The sequence below is a fragment of the Etheostoma cragini genome, chromosome 7 (genome assembly GCF_013103735.1).
Source record: "Etheostoma cragini isolate CJK2018 chromosome 7, CSU_Ecrag_1.0, whole genome shotgun sequence".
NCBI classification, from domain to species: Eukaryota; Metazoa; Chordata; class Actinopteri; order Perciformes; family Percidae; genus Etheostoma; species Etheostoma cragini.
Window position 1 is genome coordinate 26105451 of NC_048413.1, and position 16496 is coordinate 26121946.

At 39.7% G+C, this 16496-nt stretch overlaps 1 protein-coding gene across 2 annotated transcripts in view; it reads left to right on the forward strand.

The window, feature by feature from the left end:
* atp2b3b (ATPase plasma membrane Ca2+ transporting 3b) overlaps positions 1 to 16496 on the forward strand; it is a 53536-nt gene that overhangs the window by 23459 nt on the left and 13581 nt on the right. For both annotated transcript variants that reach the window (XM_034875822.1, XM_034875823.1), the window contains 16 exons: positions 41 to 205; positions 932 to 1003; positions 1184 to 1326; positions 1867 to 1999; positions 3028 to 3137; positions 3349 to 3483; positions 6017 to 6123; positions 6389 to 6464; positions 7188 to 7346; positions 8183 to 8362; positions 9353 to 9440; positions 9530 to 9636; positions 9985 to 10176; positions 10809 to 11022; positions 12076 to 12287; positions 14699 to 14806. In XM_034875822.1, the coding sequence (XP_034731713.1) occupies positions 41 to 205; positions 932 to 1003; positions 1184 to 1326; positions 1867 to 1999; positions 3028 to 3137; positions 3349 to 3483; positions 6017 to 6123; positions 6389 to 6464; positions 7188 to 7346; positions 8183 to 8362; positions 9353 to 9440; positions 9530 to 9636; positions 9985 to 10176; positions 10809 to 11022; positions 12076 to 12287; positions 14699 to 14806 (2201 nt within the window). The remainder of the gene's footprint in view (positions 1 to 40; positions 206 to 931; positions 1004 to 1183; positions 1327 to 1866; positions 2000 to 3027; positions 3138 to 3348; positions 3484 to 6016; positions 6124 to 6388; positions 6465 to 7187; positions 7347 to 8182; positions 8363 to 9352; positions 9441 to 9529; positions 9637 to 9984; positions 10177 to 10808; positions 11023 to 12075; positions 12288 to 14698; positions 14807 to 16496) is intronic.

Genomic DNA, 16496 nt, shown 5'->3' on the forward strand with positions numbered 1-16496 from the left:
GTTTATGATTATATGATTTTTGTGTGTGTTTGTGTTTCAGCCAAGAAGCAAGACGGGGGTGTTGCCATGGAGATGCAACCCCTGAAAAGTGCAGAGGGAGGAGAGGTCGAGGACAGAGAGAAGAAGAAGACCAGCGTTCCGAAAAAGGAGAAGAGTGTGTTGCAGGGCAAGCTCACCAAACTCGCTGTTCAAATTGGCAAAGCAGGTAAAGGACTGTCAATCTAATCTTTGGACTCTACTAGCAGCTGTAACGTAACTTTTTATTTAAACAATTAACACACCCAGTCAATTCTGTGCCGTCAGTCCCACAGAGCTTCTGGGGCAATGACGTAGAGAAAAGTTCTTTCTGAATATGAGACATAAATTGTGGGAGTTGTGTGAAACTTTGCACTTAAGATGTGAAGTTTTAGACTCAGAAAGGGATTTATTGCCAAGTAACACTTGGCAATAAATGCAGTGAATAATTTACCTAGGTGGTTGGTGCACAAATAAACATATTAAATATTATAATTAAGTAAACAGTAAATACAGAAGCTAATATATGCAAAAAGTCAAGTCATGTCAAGTTTATTTATATAGCATGTTTAAAACAACCAGAGTTGACCAAAGTGCTGTAAAATGGAAGTGGGCCGCACAACAAGTAAAATCAAAGCAAAAGGAGTCATAAAGTAACACAAATAAAAATAAAATAGCAGGAAGAGAGAGAAGAGAAAAGAGGCTACTAAGACTATGTTTTATTACTGCATAATAACATGAGAAAGGGCGATAAAATGTGATGAAATGCGATCCCACAGGTAGAAAAGTGAAGTAAATAACGAAGCTTTTCTCTATTCACCAGGCATGCATTATTTCAGAGCCACGAAAAATAAAACATAGATAGTTAACAAAGTCGGACTGAGACACTGATTCCTTTCTTTGATTCTCCCTGCAGGTTTGGTGATGTCAGCCATCACCGTCATCATTCTGGTGTTGTACTTTGTCATCAACACGTTTGTCGTTGAAGGTTCGTGTGTATAAAACTTCCCATAAAAACACACGTACTATCCCAGGATGCACCTCTTTCACTCCACTGGCACATTTTACAATTTTCCCTGTTACGGTCAATATTTTCCCCTCTGCTGAGTATAACTCACTCTTTAAAGTAGTACGTTTGTTTGCCAGTAATGTATGGTTTTTGTTGCAGGTCACACGTGGTTGACAGAGTGTACTCCGGTCTACATCCAGTACTTTGTCAAGTTCTTCATCATTGGAGTAACGGTGCTGGTAGTGGCTGTCCCAGAAGGTTTACCTCTCGCTGTCACCATCTCTCTGGCTTACTCTGTCAAGGTACAACTACCCGCATGCTTAGCAAATGGAAATGTAGGAGCTGTTAAGGGCTCTCCCAGTAGTATTGTATTGTTCAATACAATACAATATACTTTACTGTCCCCCTAGAGTCGTTCGTTTTGTCAACTGTGTCAAAAGCAGCACTTAGATCTGACAATACTAGAACTGAAATATTGCATGAATCGGTTTTTAAAGAATTATCGTTCAGATGTTTAATCAGAGTGTGCAGATAATTTCAGCAAACTGCGGTATAAGGTAGTAAATTCACTCTGCAAATTCACACAATTCTTTACACACACCAGGTCAATATCAATCTTTGCATAAGTCATTCATAAAAAATATCTTGAGTGAAATAAAGCGGGGTTTTTTGCCCCTCAATTTTCACACTTCCTGTTTTTACCCTGCCTCCCTCTCTCCTTTCTTCCATCAATCCAATTCTCTCTGTCTCTGTCCCTCTGCTGTCTCTCATTCACTCCCTTCTCACCCTTCCATCACGCCCATCACACATCCCTCTGTTCTCCATCACTATCTCATTTGTAGAAAATGATGAAGGACAACAACCTTGTACGCCACCTGGATGCTTGCGAGACCATGGGCAACGCCACGGCCATCTGCTCCGACAAGACCGGCACCCTCACCACCAACCGCATGACTGTGGTCCAGTCTCACATAGGTGGGTAAAAAGCAAAACTTCATAAATAATATTAAATAAAATCATTTTACCAAGCATGGCTTTATTTATTATCTGTGCTGTCTGGGATTACATTAAATGAAAACACAATGTAATGCTAAGATTGAACAAATGATTTTACTTAAAGGTCCAATGATATGAAAACTTTACTTTATGAGGTTTTTTAACATTAATATGAGTTCCCCCAGCCTGCCTATGGTCCCCCAGCGGCTAGAAATGGTGATAGGTGTAAACCGAGCCCTGGGTGTCCTGCTCTGCCTTTGAGACGGGACAATCTGTAATCTTGCCCCTTATGAGGTCGTAAGGAGCAAGGTTACCTCCCCTTTCTCTCTTTTGCACAGAACTACAAACTCAGAAATGGCACATACTAAGGACAGCTCATTGTGGGACTGGCTCTAGTGGCTGTAATTCTGCACCAAGGCTGAATTTTGGGAAAGAGACAGATATGGGATTAGGGAACCATTAAAGTCTATATAAAAGCATCGAAAGAGCACCATGTCATGTTATGGGGTTAGATCAGTGGCAGCCTAGTGTGCCTCAAAGGGATTTTTTAAGGAGCACTTGTATGAGGTACTTTTAATAGTTTTCTAATTCTAATTCTAATTGAAGGTTTTATTTTTTATTTTTTTTTGTAAGTTTACTAAAACTATTTTTCACTGCTTATTTTCAATTTTGTTATAGTATATTGTAAAAAACCTGATTCCCTGTACCTTTTCTTTTTCTAATAGGCCATTATATCCCTTAAAACACCCAACTGAAACCAAGCAAACTACACTTCATTTTAATGGCAGACATGCTGTTTATTTATTTTTTAGATTTATTTATCTATTTCCATTTTCAGGTCACAGATGGGAGATAAATACGCAGAAATGTGTCCACATAAACTGATCATGATCCAATCATATGTGTTATTTATGACAGAGGAACAGAGAGCAGATGGAGATAGCATGTAGGCTGAATGTACAGACAATCTAATTCATTTGTATTAAAGTTAGATTGTTGTTCCGCAGGTGACGTGCATCACCGTGCGGTCCCTGACCCCGGACAGATCAACCCCCGGACACTGGATCTATTAGTCAATGCTATCGCTATTAACAGCGCGTACACCTCCAAGATCTTAGTGAGTCATGCACACACAGAGATACCGCTGTTCTGGCTTTGTTCTTTTTTTCTGCAGAACCTTTAGTAGTCCTTAGTTAACCGTAGTCAACTTCCGTGCTTTTGTTTTAATGCCATCCTCTTTTGTTTCCTCATGCCTCATCCCTCTCTTGACTCCTTATCTGTCTGCCTAATCTACGACCCCAACTCGCTTCAATCTCACTCTGTATCAGCCGCCTGATGTGGAGGGGGGTCTGGCTAAGCAGGTGGGCAACAAGACGGAGTGTGGCCTTCTGGGATTTGTATTAGACCTACAGCAGGACTACGCCCCCGTCAGAGAGCAGATCCCCGAGGAGAGACTGTACAAGGTAGGGAACCATGCACCACATCCCCCTTTTCTAGTTATAGTTTTTAACGTGACAAATGAAGAGGTATTTGATATCAGGGCTGCACGATATGAGGAAAATATGTGATAACACTGTTGAATATCACAACAGCGATATTGCTTGTGATAAATGAACAGATATTAAAGTGTTCTCAGTTCTGCATTTCTGCTGCTTTCAGTATTCTGCTAAAATACAAAAAATCTCTTGTTGAATTTATGACAAATGAAAGGAGAATATTTCCAACATTTTTCATTGAACAAAAAAAAAAAATAGCGTTAAAACAGCCTGATTTGATATTCACCCTGAGTACATATTTCCTTAAATCGATGAATAAATAAACAAAAGGCAATAGTAGAAGAAATACTTAGTTTGGCAATGTGCTTTACAGGCGCAGTTTTAGTCCCAAGGTGTCAAACAAAGCGGCACAAAAATAACTTTGTTCCTTCTGCTATCACTGAGCTGAACAAGCTGTAGCGATATTTACACACACATGACAGGAGCATTATTCAGTTTTTTTTAAAACCTGCTTTTATCTAAATTTTTATTTGAATGATTTTTATTTCACTTATTTATATTTCTCTCTCTTTTATGTCCTGATTGGTGGAACCTTGAGTACTTAGTAGTATCCGTTTTTTTTATAGTTTTATGTGTAAAGTTTCATCCAGTTTTCAATGGATGTCTTATTCTTGCAGCAAAACAAATTGGCCTACAGGTACAAATAAAGTAACACAAACCTGATTTAATATCACAGATTGGAGCTCAAATGGTATCTTAGCACACTTGCAGACCCACTGGGTCGAAATACATAATCCAGTCTGTTGCACTTGTGATGATGTAGTGCATCTAACTCTGCGCTGTGTTGTATTGTATAGTGCACAAGGACCACACATTCCGGGTTATCTTCCGATTTAGAGTCACTACATGTTCTACACTAACTAATATGAGAAAATATGAGTGTTAATTGTACCAAACAAGTGTCTATTAAAACCACATAGGCTCTTACAGGGTTTATAATACAACTAAAATGACATTTGATAAACAAGCGTGTGCTGCCTGGAACCTTCTAGTCAGGAATACGTCTGTCTACCTGAAGTCTCACATTGCCAGACCTATCACCTCAGCGATGCAGAGTAAGGTCTGGCTCCTCTACACAAATATTCAGGATGTGAGAAAAGAAACTGCTAGCGATGGTGGCTCTGCAAAATAGTCTCGGGAAGGAACTAGTTTTGGTGGAACATTTGCAGCCCGCTAAAGAAAACGCTGCATACAATATCAAATGAAGTTAACTGTTCACACAATACAGTTTTGTGAGCTATTTAAGTCGATATAGTATACAAGTTGATACATCCCCCTCTCCTCTCCTTGCGTGCTGTAACTCTGTCTGACACCCCCAGCGTTAGCTTAGCCTAGCACAGATCCAACTCCAAATAAGTGACTAAATAACGCCAACATGTTCCTATTTACATACTTTGCCTTTGTGAAAATATAATTCCCAGTTAGTAAACGGTTAGAATTGAAGTGTCTCCTGTGACCTTGTTATTTGTACACCCTGTAACTATACAGATCACATGTAAATATATGCATGTTGGCGTTATTTTGTCACTTATTGGGCGCAGTAGCTAGTTGGAACCGGTTACCTGCAGGATCTTTGCTAGGTTAAGCTAATGCTGGGGGTGTCAGACAGAGTTACAGCATTCATGGAGATGTGAAGGCTATGTATCAACTCGCCTAACTCTGGGGGATACGGTGAAAAAGCTAAAGTCCCAATAACTCGGCATGTTCCTTTAAACCTCAGTTGCTTGTATTGCACAGTGTCCGTGCACCCTGTGCACTACGTCCATGGGAAATCCACGCCAATCGCCCAACATCCCAGTTAGATAATAAATAAACATACAGTATTCTTTGTCAATTTTTACAGTCATTCATAGAAAGAACCAAGCAGGCCAGCCGTGTTGCACAATCCACATTTTCTGCCATTTTTAGCATGTAGTTTGGTAGTATGCCGGATTTCACTCATTTAGGCCAGATATCCTTGCCTTGGGCTTCCTTTGTGTTGGTTTCTGAGGAATATGGTTAACAGCTCCTCAGATCTCTGCAGGGTCAATCCAGACAGCTAGCTAGACTATGTGTCCAATCTGAGTTTACTGTTGCAGGACTAAAATAACTTTTAAAGTACACTTAAAACAACTAAAACAAGTTACTTCTGAGCACTTTTGCAGCAGCAAAGCGGCTTTTCTCCAGTGTTTAGCTCCTCCCAGAGTCAAAGAGAAAGACACCGCTCAAGACGATTGTGATTGGTTTAAAGAAATGTCAATAAACCAGAGCAAGTTATCTTCCCATCCTGAAATGCTATTTGGAGTAGCCAGACTCTTCTCCAGTGTGCTTTTGGAGGAGGGTCTGGCAAAGCAAAACTAGGCAATTATGTACTCTGGAAATGTACTCCTGTTGTCCAGACTTTACTCAAAATGTGACTATTTTAAATCATACATGTCCCCCCCCCCCCCCCCTCTCTCAGGTGTATACATTCAACTCAGTGCGTAAATCCATGTGTACGGTGATCAAGCTGCCTGATGGGTCCTTCCGCCTCTACAGCAAAGGAGCCTCTGAGATCATGCTCAAGAAGTGAGTTTTGGAGGAGGATGGTGGAGGTTCAGGTGGAAGTGGTCTTGGAGGAGGATGGTGGAGGTTCAGGCGGAAGTGGTCTTGGAAGAGGATGGTGGAGGTGCAGGCGGAAGTGGTCTGGGGTGACATTAGATTGTGTGAATAAATAGAGGCAACAGTAGCTCATAGGGAACAGGGTTAAAAGGTTTGAACGTAAGAGAGAAAATATGTTCTACTCACAAGTCTTTTTTCTCTCTCTCACTATCGTCTATCCCTCTCTCTCTAGGTGTTGCTTCATCCTAGATGCCAATGGTGAAGCGCGCACGTTCCGCCCACGTGACAGAGATGAGATGGTCAAACAGGTGAGACTTGATTACTTAAAACTCTGATGTGCAGAATAGTGTCTTCAATGTGCCATTCTAACTTCATTTCATTTTGTGATTTAAGATGCTGACCATGTCGTTGCAACATCCGCTAAGCCAGGGACCTTTGTTACATGTCTTCTCATATCTCTCTCTCTCCTACACATGTATTTCATGTCGGATTTCTGTGTCATTAATGCAAAGATACCCCCCAAAAAATACTTAAAGGAATAGTCTAACATGTCAGGAAATACTCATACGCTTTCTTGCTTCTCATCTAACTCTCAGCAAGAAAACTCAAGCATAAAACCGCTTTGTTAGATCAATCTACTTGTACATAAAATATTTAGCAGCAAAACACTTACGTTGTTCCACATACAGCAGATTAGCCTATGCATGCTGCGCTAGCATTGTTTCATTGACTGACATGCTGACTGACCTAAATTTGGCTCCAGAGAACACAGCTTGTGCCGGGTGGAAAATAACCCTCCTCCACACATAACTTTCTTACAGTTCAGTTGTTCAGTTTACATTATAGCAGCTTTGTGTCACCCCCTCTTTGCATCATATTGTCTTCCCTCTGCTGCTTGGTTCTCAAAAAGTCATCTGATGTAAAAAAAACAGCAAACTCAATGCAAGCAGTTAAGCAGCCTGTAGTTTGATGGATGGGGAGATTCTGCTGACCTCTTCCTGCTCCCAGTTTCAATAATTTCTGATTAAAAGGTGATTGAGCCAATGGCGTGTGAGGGGTTGAGGACCATCTGCATTGCTTACCGTGACCTTCCGGGTAATCCAGAGCCAGATTGGGATAACGAAGCAGACATAATGACAGAGTTGACCTGCATCACCGTGGTTGGGATAGAGGACCCTGTGCGGCCCGAGGTAGGGTACTGTAGAGTATGTGCACGTGTTTATTTTGAGTTTCAGCTCGTAGTGGGACTATCTGCAATCAATAATGTGTGATTCTAACCTTAATCTAGCCTGAATTGGACCCATAAAGGCAGTACCCTGGTTCAGCAGTTGTATGAAATGGTCATCACATGTGTCTGGGATATATTTATATATTCACATGTATATCTTGTAGTGGTGACCCAGAATAGTCGACAATTCGATCTAAGGAGCCTGATTCAACTGACAATCTCACAGTTGAGACGTCGCGGTCACAGTCTTGCCTCCATCTTCTTAACAGTCAAAGCATGTGACCGAAGTTTCCACTGTGGAATAAAATAATGTGATGTCCTGAGGTAACTGGGATTAATTTCCGGTCAGTGTAGCGCTGCATCGATTCCTGATTACCTGATCCAGACTACGGAGCGGGCAGAGGCCCAAATCACAGAATGTGCGTGCGTTTATCATACGTCAAAAATAATTGTGTCGTTAACTTGTTATTATTACATTCCTCTTGGCAGGCCTAATTCATACGCATTTCTTGTGGGGGTGAATCAGGCTTCTTACAGCTACGCAGTGTCTGAAAAAGTGTTAATGACACAAAGGATCCCTCCATTCGGGCTATACGGGGGTCCTGGATTACTGATTTTATCATGAATTGCTTTTTCCCAATTACTCATGATATATAGCCTATTTTGGTATAAATATCAGCATATTAATAATTTTAATGTATGTGTTAATAACTATCAGAAGTGCTGGTACTCAGTGCTGACACAAATTCTAACCTGTGTTTTAAGTAATTGGCTTTGTGTTACGCCGGTTTCTCTAAGGTGCCTGATGCCATCCGTAAGTGTCAGCGTGCAGGCATCACGGTGCGGATGGTGACTGGTGATAACATTAACACAGCGAGGGCCATTGCCGCTAAATGTGGCATCATTCACCCCGGGGATGACTTCATTTGTCTAGAGGGCAAAGACTTCAACCGACGAATCAGGAACGAGAAAGGAGAGGTGAGTTGGGGATCTTAAAAGACGGTTAAGTAAAGGCAGAGAAAACTTCTTATAAGCATTTTAAAAATAGGTCTTGACGTTTTCGGTTGCTGTATTAAATAAAAATTAAACTAAAAATGGATGTAAACAAAGGATCTGTGGTGGGAGGAGCCTGTTTGATAACCCCACTAACATAACTGCTTTTATTTACATGCTAAACCATTTCTCTTTCAAGCCCGTCTTGTTTACCCACCACTACAAGCTTTGATCGTTACCTCCTGCTTCACATTAGGCTCTACGCTGATGTTGTCATGACTTTGCAACTAACGGTTGTTTTCATCATCAATTAATCTGCTGTTGTTTTAATTTATTAATCATTTAGTCTGATGATATAATGATGAAAAAGCTGCAAATCCTCTCATTTGAGAAGCGGGAACCAGGCAGTATTTAGCAGCCTTGCTTGTATGACTGAAACAATTAATCAGTTATCAAAAAGTTGTTATTCTGTGCTTAACTAATTACATAAATTAATAAAAATTTCAGCTCGATTCCTAATTCAGGTTTCCACTTAACATTAACTATTATGTTTTTTCGGGTTGTCAGTCGGCCCGTCCCGTTCTTGTGAATGCAATATCTCAGGAATGCCTTGGGGGAATTTCTGTAAATTTGGCAAAGATGAACTGTACACTGATGAACTGATTAGATTTTGGAGGTCATAGATCCAAGATCAAGGTCACTATGATCCCAATAACTCCAGAATTCTGACACTCATTTTGACAACATTTCACACGCATGTCTAATAGGATATAATGATGAAGTGATGCCATTTTATATTCTGATTCTATGTAAGATCCAATTTCACAGTGCATCTTTGATGCGTTATGCCCGATCCAAGGCTCTGGATCAATAGTGACATCTAGTGAAAGAAGATGATAGCTAATGGGTTCTCTATGGTGTTTTTCATCTTCACACACTATTTTTGCCCCTATTTTCTCTCCACCTGGCTCACAGATTGAACAGGAACGTATTGACAAAATCTGGCCCAAACTTCGGGTGTTGGCTCGATCCTCGCCAACCGACAAACACACACTGGTAAAAGGTGAGTCTCAAGTTTATTAACCCACGCACATGCACACACATTCATCAACACAGACTCAGAGCCTGTTTCTCCTTGCTGTTTGTGTCCAGGCATCATCGACAGCACCGTCCTAGAACAGAGGCAGGTTGTCGCAGTAACGGGAGATGGGACCAATGACGGACCGGCTTTGAAGAAGGCTGATGTTGGCTTTGCCATGGTGACGGGATATATTATTCACCGCTAATGTTTATTCAGTGTTAAAACCTTTCTACAGCAACAATATGTAGTAAAATAATCACATCAATGTATATATGTTCATGAGGGATTTTAAAATGTTCTTCTCATTATCTCTTCCCATGAATAATAAATGCATTACCAATATATTTAAAATATAATATTTTTTTAGAATAATTCTTTTTTGAATAGCGTACTTTGGATTTTGGCCACAGCTTTTAGCACAATATTAAGATAGCAGCCCCCCACATATAATTTTGGTTGCTTGAATGCTTGCATTTTCATGCCCTGAGTCTCTGCCTCGTCCTCACTCGGTCTCAATCTGTGTCAGGGTATTGCGGGAACAGACGTGGCTAAAGAAGCGTCTGACATCATCCTGACTGATGACAACTTCAGCAGCATTGTGAAGGCGGTGATGTGGGGACGAAACGTCTACGATAGCATCTCCAAGTTCCTGCAGTTCCAGCTCACGGTCAACGTAGTGGCTGTCATAGTGGCCTTCACCGGGGCCTGCATCACTCAGGTTGACAGATTTATTATTACACATACATGCTGACACGCAAGCAGTTTTTGCAAACACACACACACACACACACACACACACACACACAATGTAACAGACGCAAAGACGTCACTGCTGTAAACATCACTCATCCATTATCTTCTATGACAAAGCTAATGCTAAAATGCTTTTTATGCATTTTTAACAAGCTTATATAAGCAGAGCCGTCCTGACACACATGGAAACATTCACATATCTTTGATATGCTAAGGAATATAAACCTGCATAAATGTTAGTATGCATTACTATATATTGCTATTTGAAATATATTTGAATTGTAAGTTTCATTTAAAAATGGCGGGGCCAGGCCAGATTCACAATTTCTTAATGAGGGAGAAAGAGTAGATGCATTTCCGGCCCCTTAATTGTAAATATTTTCTAGTTTCTTCAATCCTCTGTGTCAGTTTACTGAATATAGTTGAGTTGTGGACAAACAAGACATTTGAGGACGTCATCTCGGGCTTTGGGAAACACTGATCCACTATTTTCATTATTTCCTGACATTTTATAGACCAAACGACTTATGGATTGATCGAGAAAATAATCGACAGATTAATCGACGATGAAAATAATCAAAGCAAATCTCTCTGCAGGACTCTCCTCTGAAGGCGGTGCAGATGCTGTGGGTGAACCTCATCATGGACACGTTTGCGTCTCTGGCCCTGGCCACCGAGCCCCCCACTGAGGACCTGTTGCTACGGAAACCCTATGGTCGGAACAACCCACTCATCTCACTGACCATGATGAAAAACATCCTGGGCCATGGAGTCTACCAGTTGATTATCATCTTCACCCTACTGTTCATAGGTACAAACGCACACACACACACACACACACACACACACACACACACACACACACACACACACAAACATCAAATAGCTCAGTGTGCCCTTTTCATGTCAGAGGGACCTGCTGTGTGTGACATGGTGGCCAAGACCATCGACATTTGTGGTGGTGTTATGGCTCTTCAAGAACATTCCTGCACACATACCCACACACACGCACACGCATGCACACGCACACACACACACACACACACACACACACACACACACACACACACACACACACACAAATATAGGTACCTTATGAAATTAGGATGATCAAGTTTTATTTCAGGGTGCTTTTAATCAAAAATCCGAAGAAAAAGGAAAAAGAATTCACTTGGCAGTTGTGGAATGTAACTACTTGCATTTTCTCAAGTACTGTACTTAAGTACAAATTTGAGGTACTTGTACTTTCGTTGAGTCTTTTCATTTCATGCCATTTTCTACTTCAACTCTGCTACATTTCAGAGAGAAATATTTTTACTTTTTATTCCTCTACATTAATCTGACCACTTTAGTTATTTTACAAACTAAGATTTTTGCACACAATACACATGTAGTTCATGAAATATGATATTTTATTATAAATTAAACTACCCAATAATGTAACTGCCTACAAGTCCACCTGAAATGATTAGCCAATTAAACACTGAGTTGATTGACAGAAGAGTTTGGATCGTTTCCAGTTTTTAAAATGGAGGATTTTTCTGCATTGAGTGCTTACTACTTTAAGTCTTGAAGTACATTTTCCTTATAAAACTATTTTCAATTGAAGCACTTTTACTTGTAACAGAGTATTTTTACAGTTTGGTGTCAGTACTTTTACTTAAGTAAAGGATCTGAATACTTCTTCCACTGCTGGCACTTTGGTGGATACACATAAAAATACACAACCACCTAAGCAGCTACAGTGTTAACTGTTAATTTGTCTTGCAGCAGACCAAACACACCTCCTAAAGAACAACAGAGCTGATCCTTTTTCCTTTTTTTCACATCTCTCATCCCCTCTTCCTCCTTTCTTTCCCCCCAGGCGAGCACATTTTCAACATCGACAGCGGGCGCAACGCTCCGCTCCACTCCCCTCCATCTGAGCACTACACCATCATCTTCAACACCTTCGTCCTAATGCAACTTTTCAACGAGATCAACGCTCGCAAGATCCACGGAGAGAGAAATGTCTTCGACGGCATATTTGCCAACCCCATCTTCTGCGCCATTGTTCTGGGGACCTTCGCCGTGCAGGTGAGGTTAACCCTTAACCCTCTGCTGTTTGGTAGAGAACATTTTGAGTTTTGTTTAGATTAATACTGGGGTATTTTGCCTTTATTTAAATGTAATAGTAGAGATACAGATGTGCAGGGAGGGAGAAATGTAGAGATTTCCTGACTGATATTGAACATTGGCCACCCGGCTACCAGGCTGCCCTCTGATTTTGTGGTACGTTGTTGTGATTTAGTACACAAACTCAACCTGACTAAGCATCTTGAAAGTTAAAAAGATTTTAAAGAATGTTAGCTACAAAAACAGACCAGATTGTTTAAGGTTGCATGTGTCATAACCACCATCAACTCTCCTGTTCCACATCTTTTCATACATTAGTGGTGTTACTCAACTTTTAAATGAAATTCATCTTAATTTAAAACATTTACATTTTTCTTACTATTCTCACTACTTCACCTTATTCTTAATGATTTAAGCTATTCATGCAGTTTAGCTTCAGCAATTTCCAATTCAGCATTCTCACACATTTTCTGCAGGAAATGCATTTTTTTAGTTCACTGTTTGATAAGTATATTTGGTTCCAGTCTGAAATCCTGATTCTGTCATGATCTGCTCCCATTTGCCACATTACATTTTTGTTACTGCAACTGTCACTGTTGCAGTAATACAAACGTAGTACTTCTGTGTCCGTTCCAAAGGTGGTTGTGGTTGTTGGGTAAATGTACATTATTTCTAAAGCATTACAAACTTGAATGTCTTTAACAGATAGGTGCTGCGTTTCAGTGATGTCCTGTGCTGTCTCGGTCAACTTCTTAGTCTCTAAAAGTAAAGCGAATTAATTTAATGTTAAGGCCTTGACAGCTTGTCAGTCGTCACATTTTTTTTCACTTTGTAACCCGTCCCAACAAAGCAACCAAAGGAGGATTGTTGTTAAATTGAGTCACATTGAACACAAAACAAATGCACTGAGCAGACACAAAGACGCAGACAAGCAAGCAAAACCAGAGTGAGGGAGAGAGAGAGAGAGAGAGAGAGAGAGAGAGAGAGAGAGAGAAAAAGAGGGCTATTTACCGAAGCTCTTCAGTGCTGGGTGTTACTCTGGGGAGAAACAAGAGAAAAGAGAGAGCTGGAAGGGGTGACGGTGATTTGGAGTGTGAGAGCGATGAAGAGACAGTTCAGAAGGATTTGGAAAATTAGAGATAAGATAAAGCTAAAGACTGGAGGCATCTTGAGAGATACGGTAAGAAAGATGTTCCCTCATGTTCTTACTGTATGTGATCCCAGTGAGATTCATTACTTTTAGTTTGGTGTCATGATGAATGGGTCACTCTGATAAACCTTGCTCTTGTTGTAAATGATCATGCTGCTATTTAAAATACTGTTGCTACATCCACTGAGGCAAATAGACCTATAGGAGCATGGTGCTACTGTGATCCACCTATGAAAACACAGACAGGAAACCAGCCACCTTTAATTTGGAGGCCGAATCAATACTGATGGTACATGAAGTCCATTAAAGAAATAAATTCAACATTGTGTGTTATATTGACTGAAAAAGTGAGTTCTTCTGCTCGCTCAGCTGTGCCTACATGTACCAGGATGCATTGCGCACGAGTGGTGACTTCGCTAAGCTCTGCTAGATTTTTTAGATAACCACATAAACTTACAAAATGTCGACAAAGTAAATATTCTGACACCTCAAGGAAAATACAACCGTACACCTTCTGAGTTGAGACGAGTCGAGATGAATTACTCGTTGGACAACACACTTATTCAAACGGAAACCGAATGAACCTCACAGGATCTTAATTAGTCTTTCCACTGTTCCAACAATCCGCAACTGTTTATGTAGGAATACATCTTTAATTCACAGAGTAAGATGTGAAACGGGGACTCGTTGGCGGATCCCACTCCTTCTTTGGAGACACCAGTGACGTCACTGGAAGTAGAGCAGATTTTGCAGCTGTCTGTGGACGGCTGAGCCGCAGAGAACATTGGAAAGTACTGCAGGTCTATCTTCACACCATATTCCTCATTCAGATAGATATAGATAAGGTTGATATACACATACTTTCCATGACCTGATTGTTGACCTGTTGGTCAGGTCAGATTGTGAAAGGACGGTTCATGATCTTCATAACCATTCGGGGTAAGCTATACCTCATAAATAATTAAACACAAGACTCAAACCCTAAATGTCTGCATGCGTTGTTAACATCTTGGTTTGATGTTAATTAGATGCAACAGGGATTACAGTGAAAATGCCACCTTGTACTTTCCTACTTGAAATCGTGACAGACTAGAAAATAAAGGTGTTGAATGTTGACACACACTGGCATTATTTCAGTTACTGTGCAGTACCGGTTTCTCCTTCAACACTGTTGTTTGTATGTGTGACAGTAACAATGTCCCTCACTGTGTTTCTGCTGCAGATCGTGATTGTGCAGTGGGGAGGGACGCCCTTCAGCTGTGCCCCTCTCAACGTGGAGCAGTGGCTCTGGTGTCTGTTCGTGGGAGTTGGAGAGCTCCTCTGGGGGCAGGTAAGCAGCTCTTCAGCCTGCTAAGCTGAAATGTAGACCACCAGGCCTGGTTTACCTAGAGATTTCTCTGAGGGGAGGCTAATGCTAGCACCAAACTCGAGGATAAATGGGCAGATTTTGGGTCGGATTTGCCATTTCTAACAATCGAATGGGTGTTCCTGATATGAGGCTGTTCTGAACAGATTATCTGCCCAAATCATATGTTAGTGACTGGGAAGCGTCACCAGCCAGATGTTGCATACTTGTGTAGAACAGAAACATGGCTGCAAACATTGAAAGTCAATGGCTGAATCTTTAAATCCTGTTCAGGCTTTTCCTACTTCTACATGCTACTCCTCCGGCGTACTTACACCTACAGATGTCAATCAAACTTCACAAAACCTTTAGCTTTTGAAAATTATTCAGATTTTTGATATCTTTTACAGTTTTTGTGTGATCACCGTTTAAGCTTTTTCTGCATTTTTAAGGGCTGCTGAGTGACTTTTTATTACTTTTTGTCGACATGCTCTACTAGGCAAGGCAAGGCAGCTTTATTAGTATAGCACATTTTAGCAACAGGGCATTTCAAAGTGCTTTACTCAAAATCAAGTAAAAAACTGTTAAAAAAACAGATAAAACACAAGATTAAACAGTTAAAAATAAAAACAGGTAAGACACAAGAACAAACAGTTACAGTGCAGTATAAGAAATTAAACATTAAAGAAATGAACAACCATTTAGAGAAAGGCAACATCAAAAAGAAAGGTCTTCAGCCTTGATATAGAAGAACAGAGAGTAGCAGCAGATCTGCCGGTTTCTGGGAGTTTTCACTTTTTTTACATATCATACTAGGACTTTTTCATTACTTTTTTCAACGTACTATACTTTGACTTTTTATCAATTTTTTTCCACATACTATACCATGAATTTTTTATCACTTTTTTTGACTTACTATACTATGACTTTTCCCTTTTTTCAAAATACTATGACTTTTTTATATTTTTCAACATGCTATACTATGACTTTTTTTTCGACATACTATACTATCACTTTTTATCACTGTTTTTGACTTATTATGCTATGACTTTTTCCCTTTTTTCAAAATATTATACTATGACTTATTATCACTTTTGTCAACAAACTTTACTATACTTTGACTTTTTTCTCACTTTTTTCAACATACTATACTATGACATTTTCCGACGTACTATACCATGAATTTTTATCACTTTTTTGACTTATTTTACTTTTACTTTTCCCTTTTTACAAAATACTATGACTTTTTTTATATTTTTCAACATGCTATACTATGACTTTTTTGACTCTTTATTCCAATTTTTTTATCACTTTTTTTGACTTATTATGACTTCCCTTTTTTCAAAATATTATACTATTACCTATTATCACTTTTTTCAACTTATTACACTATGACTTTTTTTGACATACAATATTCTATCTTTTGATCACTTTTTCGACATATTATACTATGAGTTATTATCACTTTTTTCCACATACTATACCATGACTTTTTTATCACTTTTTTTTACTTATAATACTATAACTTTTTATCATATTTTTCAACGTGATATACTATGACTTTTTTCCCTGTTTTCAAAATATTATACTATGACTTATTATCACTTTTTTCCCAAATACTATACTTTGACTTTTTTATCACTTTTTTCAACATACTATACTATGACTTTTTCCA